The following is a 25,277-nucleotide window of genomic DNA, read 5'->3' on the forward strand; positions in this document are numbered from 1 at the left end:
AAATGGAATCATATATTGTGAACTCTTGTATAAGGCTTCTTTCACTTCGTATGTTTTTTGAGATTCATTCATGTTACTGCATGTATCAGTAGTTTGTCACTTTTTAATACTGAGTAGTATTCCAAAGTCGGATGACACCACAGTTTATCCATTCTGCAACTGATGGATACCTGGCTGTTTCTAGCATGGGTTATTATAAGTTTTACTGCTGTGAACATTCTCGTACAAATCTTTTTGTAAACCTGTGTTTATTTCTCTTGAGTAGATACTTGGGAGTGAAATCTCCGGGTCATAGAATAAGGTATATGTTTAGTCTTTTAATCAGCCAAGAGACCTTTTTCCAACATGATTCTACCATTTTACTTTCCTACCAACACTGAATAAGAGCTCTAGTTGCTCCACATCTTTGCCAACACTTATTGTTGTTTTTTTAGTTATAGCCATTCCGGTGGGCGTGCAGTAGTATTCTCTCATTGTTGTTTGCAAAGGAAATCTTTTGAAATTTTGATCTACTTTCAGACTGACAGAAAAGTTGCAAGAATAGTACACAGAATTCCTGGATACTCTTCTCCTGGATTCCCCAAATGTTAACATTTTAGTACATTTTCCCTCCCTCCCGTTTTTTGTCTCTCACTGTTTCTCCATGCACACACACACAGAGTGTTTTCTAAACTGATTAAGAGTAAGTTGCGGACATGATGCCGTTTTACCCCATGTGCTTGTATGTGTATTTCCCATGTACCACAACTAGAAGGACCCACAGCTAAAATATACAACTATATACTGGGGGGATTTGGGGAGGAAAAAAAAGAAGATTGGCAACAGTTGTTAGCTCAGGTGCCAGTCTTTAGGGGAAGAAAAAACAAAACAAAGACTTCTCTTGTATAATCACAGTACAGTGATCAAAATCAGGAAATTAACATTAAAATAATGCTATCATGTAATCTACAGACCCTACTGAGGTTTTGTTAGTTGTCCCAATAATGTCCTTTATAGTGAAAGAAAACCCAAGATCGTGAGTTGCATTAGGTGTCACGTTTCTTTAGTTTCCTCTAATCTGAACGATCTCTGGATCTGTCTTTCTATTTCATGACATTGACATTTTTGAAAAGTAACGGCCAGTTATTTGAGGATTTTTCTCTCAATTTGAGTTTGTCTGAAATTTTCTCATAATTACATTCAGGTTATACACTTGTGGTAGGAAAACCACTGAAATGATGCTGGGCTCTTCTCAGTGCATCATATTGGGAGATGCATGTCATTGATTGAGTCCCATTGCTGGCGATGTTAACTTGAATCATTTGATTAAGGTGCTGTCTGCCAGGTGTTCCATTGTAAAGTTACTCTTTTACCTTTTGTAATTCAAAGTATCTGTCTTTGAGACTATGCTAATATCCTTTTACTCCCCAAACTTTCATCCACTAGTTTAGCATTCATTGACGATTTTTGCCTGAATCACTTTTTTATTATGATGCTTGGGAAATGGTGACTTTATTTATTTACATCAGAGCAGACTCATAGTCTTACTTTATTCAATAGGATATTCAAGTGGTCTCTGGTTTGGCCAGTGAGAGTCACTTCAAGCTGACTCCAGTGTCCTTTTCACATGTTTCCGACAATCTTTGAACACTTTTTGGTATAAAAAGATATTTTAGGCTCAGCGCATTTTTTCCATGTCCCAGCCCTGGAATCAACCCTTAATCTAAGAAACTTTGTCCCTTTAGTGGAGAATGGAATTTGGAAATCTGTATCTGGATACTAGATACACTCGTTAATTCTTGGGTGTTGTTTTTAGACCTTCTCAGAGGATGTAACTGGGAAATAGATGTATATACTTGTGTCCTTGTATACACATTCATATGCACATCTACACTCACATCTGTATCCCTTCCTCCTCCCCTCTCCTCTCTTTCTCCCTGCTTCCCTCCCTTTCTGTGTATCTGCTTATCTACCTATCTGTCTATATTAAAATCTATGGATGTCTCCAGTTCCAACCCAACACTAACCATATTTGTAACTCCCTGTTCAACAGTGTGGAACCTGTCTCCGATAATCCACACTGTGTTTACTTATCTGCTGAATCCTAGAATGTACAAAACTGCTTGAGAATTGCAATCCATTCCTCTGCAAAAAAAGAACTCTACAAATTAGAGTTTAATATTTGTTTAGAGTACTTTTTGTCTTTAGGGTGAGGTCATATAGTCCAAATGCTATGTTCAGAAGTTAATTGGGTTAATTTTTTTTTAACCCTCACTTTTTGGTGTGGTTATCTTATTCATTTGAAATTCAGTTTGGTTTGTTGGTTTCTTTTAGTATGCATTTTTAGGGATTTTCTTCATCTTAATGAATTTTATTTATTCCCTTCCTCCCTCTCTCCCTTCCTGTCTTTCTCGTATATGTCAAACCTTAACATGGTTCCAAATATACCTGCACAAAAAGGTATATTCACAGAGGTGTTACCCCCTCCCCCATTCCCTCTGTCCTTTCCACTCAGTTCCTGACTACACCCTGTAGATACCTGATCTCGTTAGTCTCTGATTTCTCTTCCCTGTGTTTCTTTTTGCACAGATGATCTGATGCATGTATATTTTCTCATGAAGTATTTCTCTCCTTTTCTGGAGGGTGGTATATTACAGATACTCTTTTTGCACTTTGTTCTTGTCGTTAAACGGTATGTCTGAGAAATCCCTCCATGAGTTCATGGAGATCTCCCTCATTATTTTTAACGTCTTCATGGTGCTCCTATGTGTGATATAGCATACTTTATTCAGCCACTCTCCTACACGGGCGTTTAGGTCAGTTCCAATACTTTACAAGCAATGCAGTGAGTAGCCCTGTACGTATGTAGTTTTTGGGGTGTATCTTCAGGATAAATTCCTAGAAGTGAGACTGCTGGTTCAAAATGGAAACACATATGTAATTTTGGTAGATATTGTCAAATTCCTGTCCCCGAGGGTTATCCCAGCTTACATGCCCCCAGCACTCTGCGAGAGTGCCTATTTTCCCTCAGCCTCACCAGCAGCATGTGTTGTTAGGGCTTTTCATATTTGTCGCTCTATGGCTATTTCAGTATATTTTTAACTTGTCTTTTTATGAGATTGACTAACTTTTCATATGTTTAAGGGCCATGTTTATGTCTTTTTTTATAAATTGTCTGTTTATGTGTTTTTCCCATTTTCTCTAGAGTTTCGATCTTTTTATCACCTCAGTTTTTGTGATTTCTTTATGTATTAGGAGCCCTTTGTACTTACATTTTTCTTCCAGTTTTTCAGTTCTTACTTGACTTTGTTTATGGTGCTTTTTAACCATAAAAAACAGGGAGAGGGGCCAGCCAGTGGTGTAGTGGTTAAGTTCGTGTGCTCTGCTTCGGCGTCGCAGGGTTCACAGGTTCGGATCCTGGGCGTGGACCTAGCACTGCTCGTCAAGCCATGCCGTAGCAGCATCCCACATAAAATAGAGGAAGATAGGGATAGATGGTAGCTCAGTGACAATCTTTCTCACACACACACACACACAAAACCAAAAAACAAACAAAAAAACAGAAGTTGTTTTTAAAATTTTTATTTTAATGTAGTAAAATTTATCATTCCTTTTTCTTTTATTGCGTATGGATTTTGAGTCATAGTTAAAAAGCCTTTCTCTACACTCAGGTTAAAGAGGAATTCACCTATATATTTTTTCTAGTACTTATATCAAATCTGCCAGGTATCTTAGGTTATTTTCACTTTTCAAGGAAAGACCTTTCTCCAAGTAAGGCTGTAAGTTTCAAGTACTGTTCATTAATCTGTGTACCCTTCAGATCGTAATCATTTTTTTCTCTCTCAGAACCTCTACTGAGGTTTTTAAGTAACTTTTTTCCCCCAAAAATACTTTCCTTAAGTTTTATCACAGTAGGTTATTTTTAAGTGACTCTTCACGTACCTGGTTACATAATCAGACTTTGTTGTGAGACTGAGGAGGCATCTCCAAGAACAAGACGTCCCAGCACAGGCTCCGTTGAGTTTGTGGCACCGATTCTCCTAGGGCTGTTTGCCTGTCGTTGTCAGGTCCAAAGCCGCAGAGTCGTTTCCTCCCTTTGACCTAGTAACCCCAGAACAGATAATTTAGCCTAAGGAAATAATTTAAAAGAGACAAAACTAAAGGCATGGAGATATTAACTGAAGTAATATTTCTACTAGTGGAAAACTGGAACTATCTAAATGTTTAATAATAATGTTTCTAGTTAGGTTAAGCGTGAAAAGGCCATTCATTGGCTTCTGGAAAATGTAATCATGAAAACCTTGGGAATATGGAAACATGCCTATGTTTAAGTGAAAAACAAAACAAAACTTGTGTCTGTTATGATTATAAATGACAAAAATTTAAGCCTGCATAAGAAAGTGTAAATGGACTGTTTAAAGCAAGATGCACTTAGGTGCAGGATAAAAGATGTGGTCCAAGCAGCAGATGAGAAATCTCCGGGAGTCTTGAAGAAGTGTTGTCCATAGGTTAGGTCCTGTGGCGCATCTGTGGAGCAGTTCTAGGAATGCTCCTAATGAATTGTATTGGTCACTTGCTGCAACCTGACATTTTGAAACAGGACAGAGTCCACAACTGGGCAGTGGAGGAACTTACTGATTCTACTTGAAGCTTTCTAGGTTGACTTTTAGAGGAGGGTCCCAGTATGCTATTATATTACTAAACAGAAGGATAATACTCTGGGACTGGGTGATTGTAAGATAGAACCAGGGGTACTGATGAATTCAAGGGTGTATGAGAGTCACCGATTCTATCAGTAAACAGAAAGTCACCTCTTAGCACTAATAATTGTGTGGGCGAAATTTTAGAAACTTGATTACAGACATATACCAACTATGCAATATGTTATTTTTCTAATGTGTGCTTGCTTTTATTTGTTTTTTAAAGAACCAGCTGCAGTTTAATAGGAATGTTCCTACACATCCAAGCAACTTGGCAGTCCGATATTCTTGCCCACATGCAATTAGAATTGAAAAACTGAAGCACACATACAATGAGTCATACCGTTGTAAAGATTTGGATTTTAGAAACGGTCCTGACCTAAGCAGTTCTGTTTCATTTTCTGTCATATCAGAAGAGAGACTTAGCTATGCTGTCCACCTAGCCAAAAGAGATGTGAAACGAAGACAGTTTGAAGAACATATAAAAGAACATCATCTCAGAAGTCATCCCCAGATCGCTCAGAAATGTGGTCACCCTAAGCATAAAATATGTGACCATAGGATGGAGAGGAAGGAATCAAAGAGTCAGGAAGTCTGTCGTTGCAGCCACCAGCCGTCCAAGGTAGAAATTTCCAGCTCAGGTGCCAAGGTATACCTGTACACATCTCATCCAGGACAGTCAGATCTGACCATGCCAAATTCACCACCTGCCCATGATCCAGGACTTCAGCCACATGCCAGGACAGGTGACCACAAGAGCCTATGTGAACACAAAAGCCTGTTAGAAGTTCAGCGACTCCGGAAAGAATTGAGCAATTGTATCCATAAAATTGAAGAAACAACTAAAAAAGGTGAGGAAAATTGGATTCTTCACTTTGAAGAGATGCCATGAGAGTGAGATAATTCAAATACATTCCTTTGGGACCCTACCACCCATCACATTCCATTGCCTCCTTCTGTCACTGGAGTGAATACTCGTGACAAGCAAGTGGACCTTGAGTTTGACGGATGTCTTTTTTCCTGAAGAGTTTGCCCTGCTCTAGCTCCTCTTTCCAGCAGAGGTACATGAAATAGCTCCTTTTTTGTAGGCTGCACTTGGTAAGTTGAGTGACTGAGGGCCCAGTCTAGGAGTTGGGGCACCTGCTGTCTGAACCGTAGGTCTTCTGGCCCTTGACTGCACGTTATCCTGTCATGTTTTGCTTCTTTATCCAGAAGCCCTTCTGGCAAAATTATTTTTAATTTGTTCAAAGAGGAGCATCTTATATGTATATTGTACAGAAAACCACTTCTGACTTAGTGTTTAGATGAGTACACAGCAGTGACAAGGAAAGTTGTGGTATATGTGTAAAATATCTGACCACAGGGTAGAAAGGAAGCTGTATGATCATCGTGTACTGTGCTCTACAATTCTTCAGTGTTCTCTGTGCCCTTGTGCTTCCCCGAGGAGTGGAAGATTGATTCCACATGGAGAATTTGGGGTGACCACGGCTAACAAGTAGGGGAATTGAGCCAAGTGTTCACACTGCAAGGAATAGAGAGCATCAAAAGAACTTCTATGCTAGGATAGTCCGTAGTCTATAATGATTTTTTGCATTTTAAAATTAATTAATATATGCATATGTACATATATGCATGTTATGTAAGGAATGTAAAGTGCCTTACAAAAACACTTGTGATTAACAACATAGAACAAAAATATGTAAATGAGGATATTTTGGCATGGGAAAAAATAAGGAAAGGAAAAATAAGATAGATTACAAAGGAGTTACAGATTTATTTCTGAGCTTCCTCATAGCCAGCTAAAGAGGAAAACGTGATCAGTTGCAGAATTTACAGTCTAAAATAGGAGAAACAGTTAATCCATATGTCAAGGCTGGAAAGAAATTTCTCCCGGGGGTCTTCCTAAAGAGTATGTTGTGTAATATGAGCAATTCAAAAACATTCCTACGTCAGAACAGCAGCAGTGTCATGGCTCGTCCCAGTCCTCAGTGTCGGTCTGTGGCATGACCCCCACGCATACTGTGGTAGAAGCCGCGCTACAGGGGAACACAGCCCCGAGGCCCACTGCTCAGCAATGTGGCCCAGGGCAGGGGGCCCTTTGAGCAGAGCTCCTCAAACTCTCTGTGGGGAAGGACTGCATCGAGTGAGGTTTTTTAGTTAAAATTTTCAATCTGTCAAAATCAATACTTTGTAAACTATAATAAAAAGGTCACGACCATGGCAAATTGCTATAAAAACCTTAAATGCATACTTTCAATTTCTGTACTTACCTTGTCATGCACTGGTAATAGTTGTGATGGCCTCTGTCTGCAGGGGCACATACATATGGTGACAGATGAAAATTAGACTGTTGGTGGTGAGCACGATGCAGTCTATACAGAAACTGATAAATGATAACGTACACCTGTAATTTCATAGTGTTATAAACTGTTAGGACTACAATAAAATCATTATTAAAACATACACTTTTACTAATAAAATATTGCTTTTATCTGACTTGTATATTGGAGTTTTGCATAATAATTTGTTTTGTGTAAACATGTTTGAAAACCACTGACTAGAAGGAATGGGTAGACTGCATATCCCTCAGGCAATCTTCCGGAAACAATTTCTTTAAACCAGTCTTTTGAGAATGTGGAGTACCAGTGTGTACGAGAGTGTGCTTCCTGACAAACGTATGAAGACTTCAGACGTTCAAATAATTTTGGCACTTGCTATCTTAATATGTTGGAGAAAGGGTTTCTCTTTTGGATTCAAGATAAGAAAGTAAAAGAAATCTTGCTAAACATAAAATTAGGCTAATAAAAGGTTTTTAAGAAAATAGCTTTACAGATTTTGGCTCAATATAAAGAATTTAACAATAGTAAAAGATGGTTGACAGTGGAGTAGATTGTCCAGTGGGATTTGGTTCAGGGAATTCCTGCGTGGAGGGAGCTTGGAGTTAGTGTCTTCGTGTCTCTTGCATCCCTGAGTCTGTACACAGGCCCACACAATCCTGGTTTCTTGGCTGATGAAAAATGAAATCTTTTGCTACGACAGCCTGGTTTTTTTCCTTACTAAAACTACAGATCTTCAACTTTGTTTATCTCTTTGAATAATTGAAATTTTTGTAAGTTTTTATATAAAGTTTATAATCCACTTCTGGGGAAAAACATATTTTCAGATCGGATGGAAGGAACTTTAGATCCAGATGAAGAACGGCGAATCCGAGTCAGGAGGCAGGAGCAAGCTGTTTGTTTTGCCCGGATGCTCTACGTCCTCCAGCAGCAGGTATGGGAAGCCTAGGGAGGAGTGGGACATTCAGCCTTGGGTATTGCCTTCTCCGAGAATTTCAGTTTTCCTTCTGACTCAGGAATATTAGCACCAAAGTGTCCTACCTGAATTCTAATGCTTTTGTGAGGCTAAATTTCCTGAACGCATGGACAAATAATTCTTTTTCTTTTTGTCCTCTGCCTTTATGTTTGTGTTTTATGTATATATGGCCAAGCTCCTTAAATAGTGATTTTTGACTTTTTGTGGTCATAGATTCTTGAGAATCTACTAAAAGCCGTGGGTCCTTTTCCCAGAAAAGATGCTTATATAGCACATCTTTTTCAGGTGAAGTCAGATGGATGTTTCCTTGACACCCTTGGTCCCCAGTTGTGCACCTGAGTCTCAGAGGAGAGGGAGGGACCTTGTTAGTTTCTCTTCTGCCTCATGTTTATAATGTACAAGAAGCTTAGTACATAGTAAATAAGTTGTTTTTATTAAATGGTAAAGAATGAAGACTGTGTTAAGTGTCTTTCAGGACACATTTAGTGGCTGATAAATAGGCATTTACATTCTTTACGTTGTGGATAGATTTTTAAAAATGTTTTAACTTTAATGCCTTACTCATTATGCCTTTAGCTCATTTCTGTTCACTTACTGCTTGAACCGAAAACTGGACTTTTGCATTTAAAAGATAGTGCCTGAGTTCGATTTTGTTCTACATTTTTGGGGGGTTTAGTTTACACTGCTGCCGTAGAGATTGTTCTAAAACACAAATCTTACCCTGTCAGACGTCTGCTTAAAAGACTTAATGGCTCTCTGTGACTTAAAGGATAAAAGCTAAGTTCTTTAGCATGGCGCTGAAGACTTCATGATCTGGCCCTCCTACCTTTCCAGAGTCACCTCCACCTTCGCTCCTTCATGTTAAATTCCTATTACATTGGGGACCAAGGGATGGAAGGTGAGCACTGTGCTCTATTCACCATCTTGAACTGGAAACCAGTATCTATTTTTTGTGTGCATGAATGAAGAGCCTTGTCTCATTTTCAAGTGACTTGAATTAATAATGGTTATATTTGGACAAGACAAGATGTATCCTTTTCTACAAAAAAGATCGGTGGAAAGGTATGAAGTTTTCATTTTTCCCCCTTTACAAAACAGGTTAAAGAAATCCAGGAAGAATTGGATAAATTGAGTCCACATAAAATTAAACACACTAAGAAGGTATGATGCAATTCAATTATGATTAATACTTATTATTTATAAGTTACATTTCCACTGTTTTGTTAGTATCGTGTGTGGGTTCTCTGCACTAATATTATTTTCAGTGCTTGTAGAAACCTGTTAGTGAGGGAGCGAGCACCTTAAATATTTTGAATTTGGGGTCACCTTCTAAGGAACAGGTTCTGAGAATAGATTTTTGTTGTTGTTGCTGCTGGTGTGCGAAAGTGAGTGGAAGAAGAAAAAGACTTTGTCATTAGAAAACCTTTAAACTTTACAATTCCCTTTACTCTGAAAAAGTTTTCACGATAGAAGTAGTTCTTAGATAGAAAGAAGATAGACTAAATATTCTTAAGGATTGGGTTAATGTTAAGAAGTTCTAAATATTGAAATAACTTCTCACATCTGATTTATTGCCAGTCGTGGGCAGTGTCCCGGCTGGCAGCTGCCCATCGAGGAGCCATTCGGGCCTTACAGATGTTTGTCACTCAGTTCACCGACCGAGGGGAGCACCCAGTCCCTGCTCGGTGTAGGGAACTGGGCAGTCTCATTCGCCAGCTTTCACTCTGCTCTGCCAAGATGGATGCTGATTCTTTTGTCCCTGATGTGGTTATAGATATCCTGCGACAAATTGAGGTATGAAACTGACTCCAATTTTTGTTGAAAGTGCGCTGTTTCTAAGCAGGAAGGTAATGTTTACCATTGCCTGTTTCATTGGAATTCATGGAGAATACAAGACAAAGCTGCTACCTAGTAAATTAAAGCTTCGCAGAGGGCAGAAGCAGCACTTCATTTTTATTTTATTGTTTTTACAGTCTAATCTATAATATTGTATTTCACTTCTTTGAGAATTGGTGACGTGGGTCTAGAACATGTGACAGCTCTTCACCAGGTCTGTTGATTGAATAGGATGCTCCATTCCCTGACATGCCGTTTAATGAAGAATTTATTAGCATAGAAAAGGAAAGCAGTAGAGCACTCTTAGATTAGTGCTTAGATTAGAATGTTTGTGTAATCTGGATAGATTTTTGAAAATAAGCACTTAAAGACACGGAAACAGAGCCTCAAGTCTTGTGACGTGGCTAGAGACTTCTGGAAGTCACAACTGGCACGTACTAGTCAGGAATGGATAGTGTTCTTAGTTCTCATTGGTGACAAAGACAACAAGAACAATGTGCCCTTAAATCTTTATGGTTCTCTGAAGTTTGCAGAGTGCTGCCACATAATTCTCCATTTCATCCTTACTGCAGCGCTGTGGTTTGTAGTAGGTTTTATTACTGCTATTTTACAGATTTAAAAAAAAAAGCGAACATCAGAGAGATGACACGGTTACTTCTCTTGAGAGCTGAGAATCAGATTCCTCTCTCTGACTCCCGTGCCAGTGTTATTTCCTCTACACCACACGTTTTCATCCCAGATAAAAAGACAGCTTCTGTGTTAGTGTGACATAGTAAGCTGTTCGCTGTGGAGGAAAGGTGGTGTAGTGGGGAGAATTCTGGACTAACATGCCAGTTCTACCATGAACTAGCCCTGTGTGGTCCTAGGGCCCCTTCTGCCTTTACAGTTCCGTTATCCAGCAGATAGGTTTGTGATTTGTATTGGTTACATTTGTGTATATATAACTCACTATCAGGAATGTTATTGTCAAATGCAGACCTTTAGACGGCATATCAAGTTGTGATATTTTTAAACTTACCATAGGAAACATTTACTGGCTGAAGTGATTTCATTTGGAGAACATATCTTCATAATCCTAGAAAGGATCTCAAGAGATTCTCTAGTCCCTTTCCCAAATTTTGAGCAAAAGTACCCTAACATAATGTTTCTTAAACATAATGTCTGTCTCCTCTACTTTTGAAAATATTCAGTAGTGCAAGAAATTTATTCTTTATTGTTGCTGTATTAAACCATTCCACGGCTTATTATTTTGTTATTGCCTTACTGTCATCTGAACTAAATCTCCCTGGCTATGTTCAGTTGTCCTTAATTTGTACTGACCAGCTGGAGACTAAGGTCCTCAGAGCCCAGTAATGAATGAGTGGGTACTTATTAGAGGGTGTCCCTCTTTCATGAAGGGGGAACACAGATCTCCTGCCATTGAGTGACCAAAGCTGCTGGACCTGCTAAGTTTTATTCAGTTTATGAAAATTAATGTTACATGGAGTCTCTTTGCCCACTTAAAATACTACTTGAGTTTATGACGTTTTCTTTGAGGATTAAAATACTTTGAAAGCATATAGGATTATATTCTGAAGACTAGTTAATTTCTGAAATGGTGATCCTTAATTTTAGAATTTAGATGCCTTTAAAAGCAGTCATATTCTTTATCTCTTTGCTATTGGTTTTAGTGAGCTAAACATGTAAAAGAACGTGCAGAATTTCTTTTATTAATTGTATGTCCTAAATAGTGAAGTTTTTAAATTAAGTTGAACAACTTTTTGTTAGCCATTAGAGATGGCCATTTAATAACACGTTTCTCTGGAGTCCTCATTTTCAGTTTTGTGATTAAAGGTCAGACTTTTGTGAGAGAAAGAGAATAATTGACTGTTTCATGGCAGGCTTTGGAATCCCTCCTAGAAAAGAAACTGTCACCAAAAAAGGCGAAGAAATGTTTCACTGAAATTGGGAGCAGATTTCCTGTTGGTAGCCAGAGGACCTTGGAGAGATGGCCAAGTACATCACCAAAGAGCGAGAGGAGACCCTTTGTCGCAAAGGAGATAATTCCACAGGAAACAAGACAACCTTCATTGGCAAAGAAGCTTCTTGCTGGTATGTGCCGTCAAGTGTTTATTGCAAATATTTTATTCTTTGAGATTTTCTGGACTATAACAGTTGCTGCCCTGAGGGGAAAGCGAGGATTTAAAACCTCGTCCACAATAGGCGCATTTGACCTAGGACAAGTGCACAGCAACCACGGTGCTTCCTTAGACTGGAGGCTGGAGTACTCTTCCACAGGGGAGGGTGGACAAAGTACATCATAACATTTGGGCTACCCAAAGTAAATTCCTACAGAGCTGGAAGTTAGAGCCCTACTTTTTTTTTTCAAGTTTATTTACATTTCAGTGATAGATATGTACACATACACACAAATTTGATACGTATGCATTTTTTTACATAGGTGATAAATTCTTGTCTTTCCAAGAAGTAGAATTGCTAGATTATGTGGTGTGCACATTTAAACAGACACTGCCAACTTGCCTTTGAAAATGGGCATATAATTATGTTTAGACTAGCAGTGACCGTCAGTGATCATCAGTGTGTATTTCCCTATGTCCGTGCCAAGTACTTGGTGTAAGGAAATGTTTTAAAATTTCCTAGTCTCTGGGTGGAAAATGGTGTCTTACTGTTTTATATTGCATTTCCCTGATTCCTAATGAGGAAGATTATTGTTTCTTTCACGTATGCCTTAGCCCTGTGTGTTTCCCCTTCTGTGATTGGTCTGTTCACATCCCTTGTCATCGCCCCACTGGGTTCTATGTGTTTAGCTTATGGATGTATAGAAATTCTTTATATGTTCTGGATCTTGATCCTTTTTTGGTTTACATATATTGCAAATATTTTCTTAGTCATTTTTGCGATTTGTTTATGATATCTTTTCTGGTACGGAAAATTTTAATTTTGTAGGCAAAATCATCATTCTTACTTAGATAATCTAATATTTCATGAGGCCATTCTTCCCTCTCTGTTCTTTTTCAAAATTTTTCTGATGGTGATTGCTTATCTTCAGAGGAATTTAGAATGAGCTTGTCAAGTTCTGTGAAGAGTGCTGTTGGGATTTTGGTTGGTATTACATTGAGTTCATAGGTTAGGGTAGAAATGACATCTTTATGATATGAAGTCATCCCATTGATTTATTCTTGCCCTTTTTCCATCCCTTCAGTTGAATTTTGTACTTTCTGCATATAAGAATTCCTGACAGAGGAATACAAAGGAATTCCTAAATTCCTTTGTTATGTTTATTTCTAGTTTTCCTGTTTTATAGTTTTTATTGCTGTTGTGAATGGGATCTTTTTCATTAACATTTTGAAGGTGGTTATTGCTACCTCTAGGAGGGCTGTTGGATTTGTACATTGCTCTTACATCGGGCACCTTGCTGAAATCTTTTATTATGATACTTTATTTCATTGGTTCTAAGGTATATATTTGAACATTTCTGAAATTTGGATGCATTCTTAAATTGATGATCTTGAATTGAATTGAGTTGATTCTTAAATTAATTGGCAATATTTAATAATTTCCTATTGGTGCATAAGATAATGATGTGTCTTGATGTTTTAGGTTTGATGAAATATGAGATTTTGTTGGTTAATTCTTTTTTATTTTCCCAGATAGATGAGATCACCTACAAATAAGTAAAGTTTTGCCTCTCTCTGCAATTTTTATACCTTTTCTTTTTCCTCTTTCTGCTTTATTGAATGGATTTTAATTCAGAATAATATTGAATAATAGCTGTAATGGTGGACACTTTCCTACAGATTTAATGGTAATGCTTCTTTATATATGACACTTACTCTTGATTTTTTGGCAGATCTGCATATAAGGTTAAGGAAATTTTCTTCTGTTCCTGTTTTGCTAAGAGATTTTCTTTTCCTATTCTTTTTTCTTTTTCTTAGTTAAACTGATAGGATATACGTTGATGGTGGTTTAACATATTTTAATATTTTAATACTGAATTTTTAAATATGCCATTCATATCAGAGTATGGACAAATTCAGTAAATAGTTTTCCTTTTTTAATTGAAGTGGAATATGTGGATAGAAAAGTGCACAAATATAAATTTACAGCTCAGTTAATTATCAGAAAACAAACATTTGTATAATCACTATCCAAGTCAAGAGAGAAAACATTAACGAGCACTGAGAAACCCCCCTGCACCCCCCCTCCCAGTCTCTATCCCCTGCCTCCTCCCCCAAGTTACTTGGATTTTTACTGCCATGCTTTGGTTTTGCCTGATTTGGAACTTGATGAAATTAGAGTTACACACTAAGTATTTTCTTTGGATTGGCTTCTTTAACTTGACACTTTGTGCCATTCATCTGTTGTTTGTGTAGCTGTGATTTGTTTGCGTTCATTACTGTCTTCTATTGTGTGAATATATCACAATTTGTTTCTCTGTTTTGTTTTAATCACTGGGTTGTTTCCAGTTTGGGGCAATTATTAAGAATACTACTGTGATTGGTCTTATATCCATCTCTTGGTACACCTGTGTGCCTGTGTGTCTGTTGGGTATATTCTCACGAGTGGAATTGTCAGGTCATAGGGTATGTGTTTGTTCAACTGTAACAGATGAAAATTCTTTTTCAAAGTGGTTTTATTATTTTATATTCCAACCAAAAGTATATGAGAACAGCCACTACACATCCTTGTCAGCACTTGTTATCATTAGTTTTTTACATTTTAGCTGCCTGGTTGGTGTGTAAGGCTGTCATTGTGATTTTAATTTATGTTTGCTGAATGAGTAATGATGTGAGTACTTTTTCATATATTTTTGGGCCATTTACTTGTCTTTTGTGAAGGTGAAGTCTCTTGCCTGCTCCTCCTCTCTCTCTCTCATTTTTTCTTTTTCTCTTCCTTCCTTTCTCTCACTCCTTTCTTTTTTATTGATTTGTAGTTCTTTGTAAGAGTATTCTGCATATGAACCCGTTCTCAGTTATTTGTGTTATAAATGTCTTCTTAGAAATAAGATGTGGCTTGCTTTTAAATGCTACAGTGGTGTCTTTTGATGAACAGAATTCTTAATTTCACTGTAGTCCAATGTAGCAATCTTTTCCTCTGTAGTTTTTGTTTGTTTGTTTTTGTATCCTGTTTAAGCAGCTTTCCCTGTGCTAAAGTTAAGAAGACGTTTTCCTATATTATTTCCCAGAAAAGTTTCATTTTCTTACAGGTGGATATCCGTTTGAGCTAGCATTATTTGTTGAAAAGAGTACTCTTCCCCAGAGTGGCGTACAGTGCCACTTTTGTTATAAATTGTGTCCGCATATGTGTGGGTCAATTTCTGGGCCCTCTGTTCTTTTCTATTGATCTAATTGGTGGCTCTTATGCTAGTGTATGCTATCTTAATTATTCTAAGTCTTGATGTCCAGGAGGACAGCTTTTGCCACCTTTTCTTGCAGAATGTCTTGGCGAATCCTGGCCCTTGGTATTTCCATAGACATTTTAGAATCAGAATTTGTCAATTTCCATCAGCCCACCCCCCCCACCCCCGAAAACAGCAGCGACAACAAAAAACAATCTATTGGAATTTTGATGAGCAATTGGCATCTTTACAATATTGAATTTCCCAATCCACAAACAGAAAAACACAAAAATCCACTCCATTTATTTAGGTTGTCTTTAAATACTCTGAGTAATTTATTGTGTGTGTGTGTGTGTGTGTGTGTGTGTCTGTATGTATGTGTATGGTTTTGTTCCTCTTTCATTAGGTTTATATTTATTCCTTGGTATTGCTATTTTATATGCTCTTGTAAATGATGTCTTTTAAAAAAATTTAATTTCTAATGTATATTGCTGATACTTAGACATAGAGTTGATTTTATATATTGATCTTGTATCTAGCAACTTGCTAAGCTAATTTATTTGTAATAATTTATCTGTAGCTTGTTTGTGTTTTGCTATGTATATAATCATATCATCTATGAATAACCATTGGTTTATTTCCTCCTGTCCAATCTTTATTCCTTTTATTTCTTTTTCTTCTGTAGTTTTCTGGTTTTATTTACTTGATCTGTAGATGACTGATATAAAGGTATGTTAAAATCTCTTGTGATACTTGAGACTATTAATTTCTCATTTTGTTTCTATTCATTTTTATTTTGTATATTTTGAAGTTGTGCTGTTAGATGCATGGGAGTTCCTGTTAAATCTTTTCGATGGATTTTATATGTTATTATTATTAAGTATCTCTCTGTCTTTTTTAACGTCACTCACTTTACATTCTGTTTTATCTGATACTAATATTGTTTTATCTGCCTAACTTATTTGGCATTTACCTAGAATAACATTTTCCATCCTTCTGTGTTCAATCTTTCTTTGCTGTTTTTTTTTTGAGGACACCAGCCCTGAGCTAACTACAGCCAATCCTCCTCTTTTTGCTGAGGAAGACTGGCCCTGAGCTAACATCCATGCCCATCTTCCTCTACTTTATACCTGGGATGCCTACCACAGCATGGCCTTTGCCAAGCTGTGCCATGTCCACACCTAGGATCCGAACGGGTGAGCCCTGGGCCACCAAGAAGTGGAATGTACGCACTTAACTGCTGTGCCACCGGGCCAGCCCCTTTCTTTGCTGTTTTAAGAGTACTCTTTGTAAATAGTTTACTGTTGGTGTTTTTAACCCTGTTGTAGATTTCTACATTTAACCTGCTTACGTTTACTGAGATTAATGACACGTTTGATCTTCTTTCCACTTTACTTTATGGTTTTCATTTGCCAGGGTTTTTTTCCTTTGTTGTAATTTACTCCAGTAATCAAGTTTTTCTTGTTTCATTTTGTTTCCTCTACTGATTTGAAAGTTGCGTATCAGTCTGGTTTTTATTTGATTTATTTCTCAGTCTGCCACTAATTCTGTGGAACCTTCATAGCTTACTGTACCACCTCTAACGTGAATGTAACAAAACCTAATTTATGCACTTACTGTTCGATAGTTATTCACTATAATGTGATATTCTCTTCCCTTTGCTGGTAGCAGGTAGAACTAATATAGTCTCTTCCTTTTAACCAGAGTCTGCTTTTGCCAGCCTTTCCCTTCAGGACAAGTATCGTGTCTACTTGCAGTCACGTCTTCTGTGACTAGCCCCGTGTCTGGCCCATAGGCACTTAGGTGAGAGACTCTGTGCGGAAGTGTAATTGAATAAGAAAAGGCTTCTGAGCAGCAATCACAGAACTTGAGTTCTGGCTGTTGGGGGCTCACTTATGAAACTCTGGAGGAAGTGTGGAGAACTTTCCAGGCCTCTACACAGAGATGTGTTTCCTAAATGAGTTAGAAAATTAGGACAAGCTTCAGAGAGAGAATTTGGAAAACCTGCTGATCTAAAGCTCACCATATGAACAAATTTGGGAAAGCAGGCAGACAGACCACCAGCAGGAAAACGTAGACTGAAAAGACCCCGCTTCTAGTCCCACTTCTGTCATTTTGTGACCTGGCTTGATGGCTTAATCTCTCTGAACCTTAATTTTTTCATCTGTGAAATTGGGATAATAGTCCTTATCCTATGTGACTGGCTTAGTTGTTGTAAATAGCAAATTAGATAATTACTAAGTGCTATAAAGATGTAAGATGTTTTTAGTTCATCATAATAATCTCAAGTTATTAAGAAAAGATTCTATTATGTTATGCGTATTCTAACTGAAGGAAAAAATCTTTGGTAGCCATTTAAAAATGAGTTTTGTCAGGGCCGGCCCCGTGGCTGAGTGGTTAAGTTCGTGCACTCCAATGCAGCGGCCCAGGGTTTCTCTGGTTCAGATCCTGGGCGCGGATGTGGCACCGTTCATCAAGCCATGCTGAGGCGGCATCCCACTTGCCACAACTAGAAGGACCCACAACTAAAAATACACAACTGTGTACTGGGGGCTTTGGGGGGAAAAAGGAAAAATAAAATCTTTAAAAATGAGTTTTGTCAATTTTTAAAATAATAAAGCTGCGAGGTCATGAAGTAAGCAGGCTTCAGGTATCTGGAAAATGTGTTTATGCTGAACAGCTCCACAGTCCCCGACGGGCTCAGGCCCAGCCCTGGGTCGAGAGAAGACGTGGCTCTGCCGCTGCTGGCTCTACTTGTGACCTTGAGTAAAATGCTCAGCTGTCATTTCCTCATCTGAAAAGTGTAGTGATCACTGTCCACTCTGCGTGTCTGCTGAGGTTCAAATGTGAATGTGAATTATGTTATAAACTAAAAAAGTCTTGTGCAGATGTAAGAGATAATCATCATCTTTATTACACATTGGGGCGTGGTTATAGTTAGCCCCTTTGCAGATTTATTACATTTCCTCATGGGGAAGGATGTGGTAGCTCTCATTTTTATTTATTTGTGTTTTTCTTCTTGTCCTTATAGCTGGATTTCAGAAAGTTACGTTTTCTGTTTCTGTTTTAGATATCACTCTACCAAAGTCGTCCATTCTGCCTTCCTAAGGTCTTCTCGTCCCTACCTAACCCTCACCCCCAGAAAGCCGTAGGGAGCCCTTGGGGGTGGAACGCTCTCTGCCCTTTGCAGCGGGGATGCATATGTGAGCCTGAATTGCTCTCGTGATTGATGTCATTGTTGGCTGGTGCAGTTCTTGAGTGGCTTCAGAAATGTTCTTGCAATGGTTGATTGCATTAGAACAACTTGTCAGATGGAAGGATGGTGTCCCTCCCCACTACCAGCAGTGTCCTCAAACTCAGCTGCCCCTGGAACTGGTGCTGCATTTGCATGTTGATCTCTGTAAATAAACCATAACTGAAAAGGCATCAGGACCTGGAGGTCAGAGTTGCTTTGCTGTGTGTAAACTTGGGGTTTAATAAGTAATTTATAGACCAAGGATTTAGTCTTAGCATTCTTTCCTTCTGGCTTATAGTTCCTTGCTATGTGACTTCCATGGCCTTGAAAAGTACCAGATTAAAGAAGGGATGTAGGGGAATCTGGCCCTTGACCTACTGCTGTTAAAGTAGTCCAAATGGAGTTCTCCTTTTATTGTGAAATATTTAAAACATACAGAAAAAGAATGAAAATAATTAACACCTATGTATCTACTACCCAGATTTAACAAATTTTTACATTTTTGCTTTACTTGCTTCAGAATTTACTTTTAGAAATAAAGTATGACAGGTATGGCTGAAGTCCCTTTTAAATTTCTCTCCCCATCTATCTCCTTCCCTCCCTCATCAGAGGTTACTCTTGATGTTATTATAATGTGGACCTCTTCTGTTTTTATACTGGTAGTGCTTAGGTATCTGTGTGTGAACAGTACATTGTTTCATATGCTATACATTTCATGTAAATGATTATCTTACGGCATGTGTCATTCTGCAGTCTGCATTTTCAGACCCCACTTATGTGTGTAAGACCTGTTCATATTGATCTGTGAGTTCTGATTCACTAATGTAACTGCTGTATAGGTTTCCCTTTTATGAATATACCATAGTTTATTTTCAGTTCTTATCGAGGGGCATTTGGGTTATTTCCAATTTTTTGCTCTTACGAACGAACCATGATGAAGCGGGTATCCGTGCTTGTGTCTTCCCATGGATGCATGCGAGCGTTCCTCTAGACTGAGAGTGTACCTAGGAATGAACCATGACAAAGTGGGTATCTGTGCTTGTGTCTTCCCATGGATGCATGCGAGCATTCCTCTAGGCTGAGAGTGTACCTAGGAGTGAACCATGATGAAGTGAGTATCCGTGCTGGTGTCTTCCCATGGATGCATGCGGGCATTCCTCTAGGCTGCGAGTGTACCTAGGAGTGAACCGTGATGAAGTGAGTATCTGTGCTCGTGTCTTCCCATGGATGCGTGCGGGCGTTCCTCTAGGCTGCGGTGTACCTAGGAGTGAAACCGCCGGGCTGCGCGGTGGGCGAGTCTGCAGCTTCACTGCAGCAGTCGAGCTGCCCCTGCAGGCAGCTGGGCCGGTTTATTGCTGCACCAGTGTCTGGCGAGAGCACATGCTTTCCACGTCCTTGTTTGTTTATGCTTGGTATGGTCACATTGAAATTCCCCCCAATCTGATGAATGTGAAATGGTACCTCATTGTTTTAATTTGGATCTTTCTGATTACTGTGATCATCTTTTCATGTTTTTATTGACAGATTTTCTCTCTAAATTAGCAGTTTCTATCCTTTGCCTATTTCTCTATTGGATTGTTTATTTTTCTTGAAGATTTGTAGACATTCTCTAGATATTCTGGATTTTAATCCTATGTTAATTATATGCATTACAGATATCTACTTCCTGACTCTGGCTTGTCTGTTGACTTTATGGTGTCTTTTTATCAAAAGGAAATTGTAGTTCACTGTAACTAAATTTAAATACATTGGTATTATGTTCGAGTTTAAGAAAGCTTTTTCTGCCTTGATGTCATAATCGTATTCTCTTATATTTTCTTCTAAAAGCTTTAAAGTTTTTCTTTCACATTTAGATCTTCATTCTATTTAGAATTTAAGTGTTGTTCAGTGTGAGGCAAGGATCCTGTTTTGTTTGTTACCTGTGGATGCTGACGGTCCCAGCATGATTTATTGAGCAGTCCAGTCATACTCACTGATTTGTCATGTCACCTGTGTCATCTCCATCCTGCCTCGTTGGTTTCTGCCTGTTCCTGCCTCACTCCCACACTGCCCTAATTATTACAGCTTTATCCTGAGACTGTATCTCTGGTAGAATAAGACTCCATGGCTGCCCCACTCCCCACTTCATGGTGTTCTTCACAATTATTTGGGCTATCTTAGGATTGTACTCTTCATAAGAATTTTAGGATCTGTCTGTTTAGATCCACAAAAAAAATCTGTTGGGATTTTAATTGAAATTGCATTTGAAATTATAGATTACTTTGGGGAGAATTGACATCTTTACAGTATTCTTTTTGTTCATTAAAGCAATTACTCAGATCTTCTTTCATGTCCTTTAAAAATACCTTTGAATTTTTTTGTAAAGTCGTTTTTTTTTTTTAAAGATTGGCTCCGGAGCTAACATCTTTTGCCAATCTTTTTTGTTTTCTTCTTCTCCCCAAAGCCCCTCATTACGTAGTTGTGTATTCTAGGTGTGGTCCTTCTAGTTGTGGCATGTGGGACACCACCTCAGCATGGCCTGATGAGCAGTGCCGTGTCCACGCCCAGGATCCAAACTGGCAAAACCCCGGGCCACTGAAGCAAGCGCGTGAACTTAACCACTTGGCCACAGGGCCAGCCCCTCTGTAAAAGTCTTGTGCATCTTTCATTAGATTTCTCCCAAGTGCCATATGGTTTTTGTTGCCAATGTTAATGGGATATTCTTTTCTCTTATATTTTCTGTGGTTAGTTATTTTGATATGTGGGAATGGTATTAATGATTTTTGTGTATTTTTCTTCTTTTATCTAGAAACCTTTCTGAAGTCGTTTCTTAGTTGTAATTGTCTGTAGATTCTCTTGGATTTTCTATATAGAAAACATGATCTCACCTTCCAATAAAGATAGTTTTCTTTCCTTTCGTATTGCAGGTTGAATGTCATGTATGGAGTTCAGACTTTATTCTCTATCAAATTAGGAGCCATCCAAGGTTTTGAGAAGTGACATTTAAATATTTACAGTTTAGAAGAACAGTTTTGGTAGCCAGCTGAAGGTGCGATTGAAGACAAGGGCTCAGTTAGGAGATGCCGTTATCACAGTCAGAGGATGAGGCAAGCCTGACCTTGGGTAGTGGCAGAGGGGAAGGAAGGGCAGAGGTAAGTGCAGGCGATGTTTTAGCATTAGGATCAAGGGGCCAGGCAAGTGAGTGAACGCGGCAGATGAGAGTCAGGGAGTCGGCTGTGACGTTCAGTGGAGTCAGGGCATGAGGAGCAACCGTGGTGACAAAACCCCCCCGTTTTAGCAGGGCTTGGATAGATGTTTAGAGCGTATCGTCTGTAGATCATCATTCTCATCCCTTGATTTGAATAGCGTTTCCCTCCATTTGTCCTTCTGTAATCTCCGTGTAGATAAGTATCAACCTGAAAGAGAGCTTCCGGTGACCCAGAGGTTGGAGAGCGAGCTTGACGTATTAGATGCGGATGTACTTCCGGAAGAAGCTCCATCTATTCTAAACCAGAATGCAGGCTTCAGAGAGGAGACGTTAGCCTTGGGAAGAAGAAGAGCAGCAAAAAGTAAGCCTGTGACTGAGGCTGTGCCTGGTAGGAGGAAAGAGGCTCTGGCGCCAGCAAGACTGCAGCAAGTATGAAGTTGCTTCTTTCTTTTGGCCCATTTGTACTAATCTGACTTAGTCCAGGGTCACACAGGCTGGTACGCAGTGGAGCCAGGATTTGAGTTCTCAGACATTTGAATGCCAGAGCCTGTGAGTTCATCTATCTAAACTAAGCTGACTGAGCTTGGCTCCAGACTGTGTTTATTTTTTAACAAAAAATAACATTTTAATATTGTTACTAGGACGGCGTTGTTTCTTGTCCTCTTTTGGTAAGGTCCTAACCAATTTGCTACCAAGGTTCTACTCAGGCAGGCTATTTTAAAATTCAGGTATTTTTCTGCTTCTGATTTGAAAATGTGAAATTTGAGGGGATTAAGATTTGGTTCCTGCTAAATATTGATAAATAATAATCACTCAATATTAAAAGGCATCCTAGGGTGAATATTTTCTAATATGGCTTTGGGAGCTAGCTTGCTTGAAACTACATCCTTTTTCTTTTTTTGGTGAGGAAGATACACCCTGAGCTAACATCTGTTGGCAGTCTCCTTCTTTTTTTTCTTTTGTTTTTCTTGAGGAAGATTAGCCCTGAGCTAACATCTGTGCCAGTTTTCCTCTATTTTGTATGTGGGTTGCCTCCATAGCATGGCTGATGAGTGGGATAGGTCCGCGCCTGTGATCTAAACCAGCAAACCTGGGCCACTGAAGCAGAGCACGCAGAACTTTAACTGCTCAGCCACAGGGCTGGCCCCAAAACTACATTATCTTTTGAGCTTCTATTTAAAATTTAACTTAAGGCCCTACCAGTGGAGAACTGACCGGAAGACCACCTCCTAGTCTAAATACCTTTAATATAGTTACTGCCGATTGATGGTGCTGTCGAGAGGCTTCTGTAGCAAACCTGAATATGGTCAGGTGACCCCAGAAAAAGGATATTTAACAGTTATTACCAGTTGCTAATAGATCATGGATTAGGATCAAGTCTTTATTCCTTTCCAAACAAATTCTTATGCAGGGCTATTGGGAAGTCAGGATTGAGCCTGTGTGAATTCAGCTTGGCGCTCTTCTCCAGAGACAGCCTTATTCTCTACAGCATTTTAAAATAGCCTGGTGCACTCTATTCAGATGGCATATGCCTTTCGACCTTCATCATCAAAATCCTCCTATGTTAGCCAATTTAATCTTCTAGAAGCTTGTGAGGAAATTCTCTCCCATTTTACAGATGGGAAACCTAAGACTCTGAGGAGTCAAGTATTTTAACTAAGAATGTTTTACAGTTTCCCTCTGTTTTGTTTTTGGTTTAATTAGGAAAAAATATAAAAATAAGTATAATATTTTTTATATATAGTTTATATATATATATATATATGTATATCAAAAAAGATGGCAAAGCCAGGAATTCCAGTTTTACACCACCTCCCCACTTCTCCTCGCCAGGGTTGCTTCAGTGTAGTTTACACCCTCCCCCAAATTTCTGCCACAGTGCTTTACATTTAGGTTTTTGCTGAGTGGGTGCATGAATAGTATAGAGACACTTGAAGCTTCAGTAAGCCAGAGGTTAAAACCAGTTTCTTTGATATCCATTTGGCTTTATAATTCATATTTATCTCTTAAAGGGGCTCCACAAAGCTGAAAAAAGTAGATCAACCCAAGCTCACAGCAAAAGCAGGTTGCAACGGACAACAGTCTCATCCAGATTAAAAATGAACCAACAACCCGTGAAAGACCATAGGGCTCCTTGGATACCTCCACACCCCACCTCCCCACCGGCATCTCCCAAATGGTATGTCAAAATTCAAGGAACCATTTGGGTATGTCATTTTATTTTTCCTCCGCACATCAAACGTGATCTATTGCTTTAGCACAAATAAAGCAGCAGCCTTAGTTCTCATTAAGAAGAAACTTATTTGGGTGAGTAATGCATGAGAGGTTTTTGTCTAGAAGTCCGTTGGTTCCTTTTTCTTACCTGACTATGCGTAGAGTAACCTACCATGGGCCACCCTAACACCCTGGGGACATGTGTCACTGTATGAGGGTCATGGGCTTCCCTTCACTTGTCTCTTCACCCAGTAGATCCCAGCTGCTTGCGGCCAGGAACTGCGCCTTTCTCACACTGGAATGTTCAGTGCCTAGCACAGGGCCTGGCGCTTAGTAAATCTTAGGCATTAGGTAAATCTTTGCTGAAGGGCTGAATATTTAAAAATATTTCTAATTCCAAGTCAAGATAATTAGGAATTATAACACCATACACATTTCATAGCCACTGTCCTGACTTGAGGGGACAGTTAGGATAGTGCTGACTGTGCTGCCTTGTCGCCCTCATTCATAGCACATGGAGAATGAGGAGCCGCGCTTCCACTGAGCAAAGAGAAGGTGTTGTCCTCCAGGGGCAGCAGGCCTGAGGTGGAGAGAGCCTCTGAGGAACTGGTTAAAGATGAAGGGGAGCTTGTTTACCATGGGACAAGTGCGTAGTTCTTGAAAGCACATCGGAAAGAACCAGGAGGGAGGGCAGTAAGAAGCAGGCAGCAGAAAGCGGTCCGGTGGGAGGAGATGAGTGAGAAGACAGTGACTCGAGGGGCCCGCCTTTTGGGAGGCTGGAGGGGACAGGTGAGAAGCAGAATGAATTCCCCTTAAGACTCTGAATGATTCCGAATGAATCGTTCTGCTTATCCATCAGCCTTCCCTTCAGAGTTGAATAAACAATAGAGAACTTAATGTCTTGTTTGTATAGCAGAGCTGGGACTAAAATCAGGTCTTATGTTTTCATAATGTGCTTTCTTGTTTTTATTTCTCTGCTCTAGATTCTGTATTTTTATGTATGTGTTAGTATAGAGATGTGACTTCAGTTGGTAAGTTCATGAAAACATAAATTGGTTGAAGTTTATGTTGCAAACCAAGCATACAGTGGACTGTCTTTTACAGTGTATGTGTGGTGGGTGGGGGAGGGGAGCAGATAAGGCTTCCAGGTTCATAGTCCCATATTAGGCCTTATGAAGGCACAGTGTTGATGGGGCCAGCCCTGTGGCATAGTGATTAAGTTCAGTGTGCTCTGCTTCAGCGGCCCAGTTTTCAGGTTCAGATCCCAAGTGCAGACCTATGCCACTTGTCAGCCATGCTGTGGCGGCGACCCACATGTAAAAGTTGAGGAAGAATGGCACACCTGCTAGCTCATGGCTAATCATCCTCAAGCAAAAAAAGAGGAGGATTAGCAACAGATGTTAGTTCAGGGTTAATCTTCCTCAGCAGGAAAAAGAAAAAGGTACAGTGTTGCTTTGTAGTCTGGAATGTAGTGAC

General features: G+C 39.1%; 1 protein-coding gene across 20 annotated transcripts in view; it reads left to right on the top strand.

The window, feature by feature from the left end:
* Nucleotides 1-25,277, top strand: part of KIAA0753 — a 57,887-nt gene that overhangs the window by 6,862 nt on the left and 25,748 nt on the right. For 9 of the 20 annotated variants that reach the window (XR_011423437.1, XR_011423438.1, XM_023653298.2 and 6 more), the window contains exons 2-8: nucleotides 4,906-5,530; nucleotides 7,843-7,949; nucleotides 9,090-9,152; nucleotides 9,570-9,785; nucleotides 11,708-11,918; nucleotides 21,784-22,016; nucleotides 23,600-23,766. Coding sequence is in view for 18 of the 20 variants with exons in the window: in XM_023653298.2 (XP_023509066.2) it covers nucleotides 4,906-5,530; nucleotides 7,843-7,949; nucleotides 9,090-9,152; nucleotides 9,570-9,785; nucleotides 11,708-11,918; nucleotides 21,784-22,016; nucleotides 23,600-23,766 (1,622 nt within the window). In the remaining 2 variants the exon portion in view is untranslated. Of the gene's footprint in view, nucleotides 1-4,905; nucleotides 5,531-7,842; nucleotides 7,950-8,825; nucleotides 9,054-9,089; nucleotides 9,153-9,569; nucleotides 9,786-11,707; nucleotides 11,919-21,783; nucleotides 22,017-23,599; nucleotides 23,767-25,277 lie in introns of all 20 variants that reach the window. The other 11 variants (XM_070227917.1, XM_023653300.2, XM_070227915.1 and 8 more) reach the window with 6 other exon arrangements.

The sequence above is a fragment of the Equus caballus genome, chromosome 11 (assembly GCF_041296265.1).
Source record: "Equus caballus isolate H_3958 breed thoroughbred chromosome 11, TB-T2T, whole genome shotgun sequence".
Taxonomy (NCBI): Eukaryota; Metazoa; Chordata; class Mammalia; order Perissodactyla; family Equidae; genus Equus; species Equus caballus.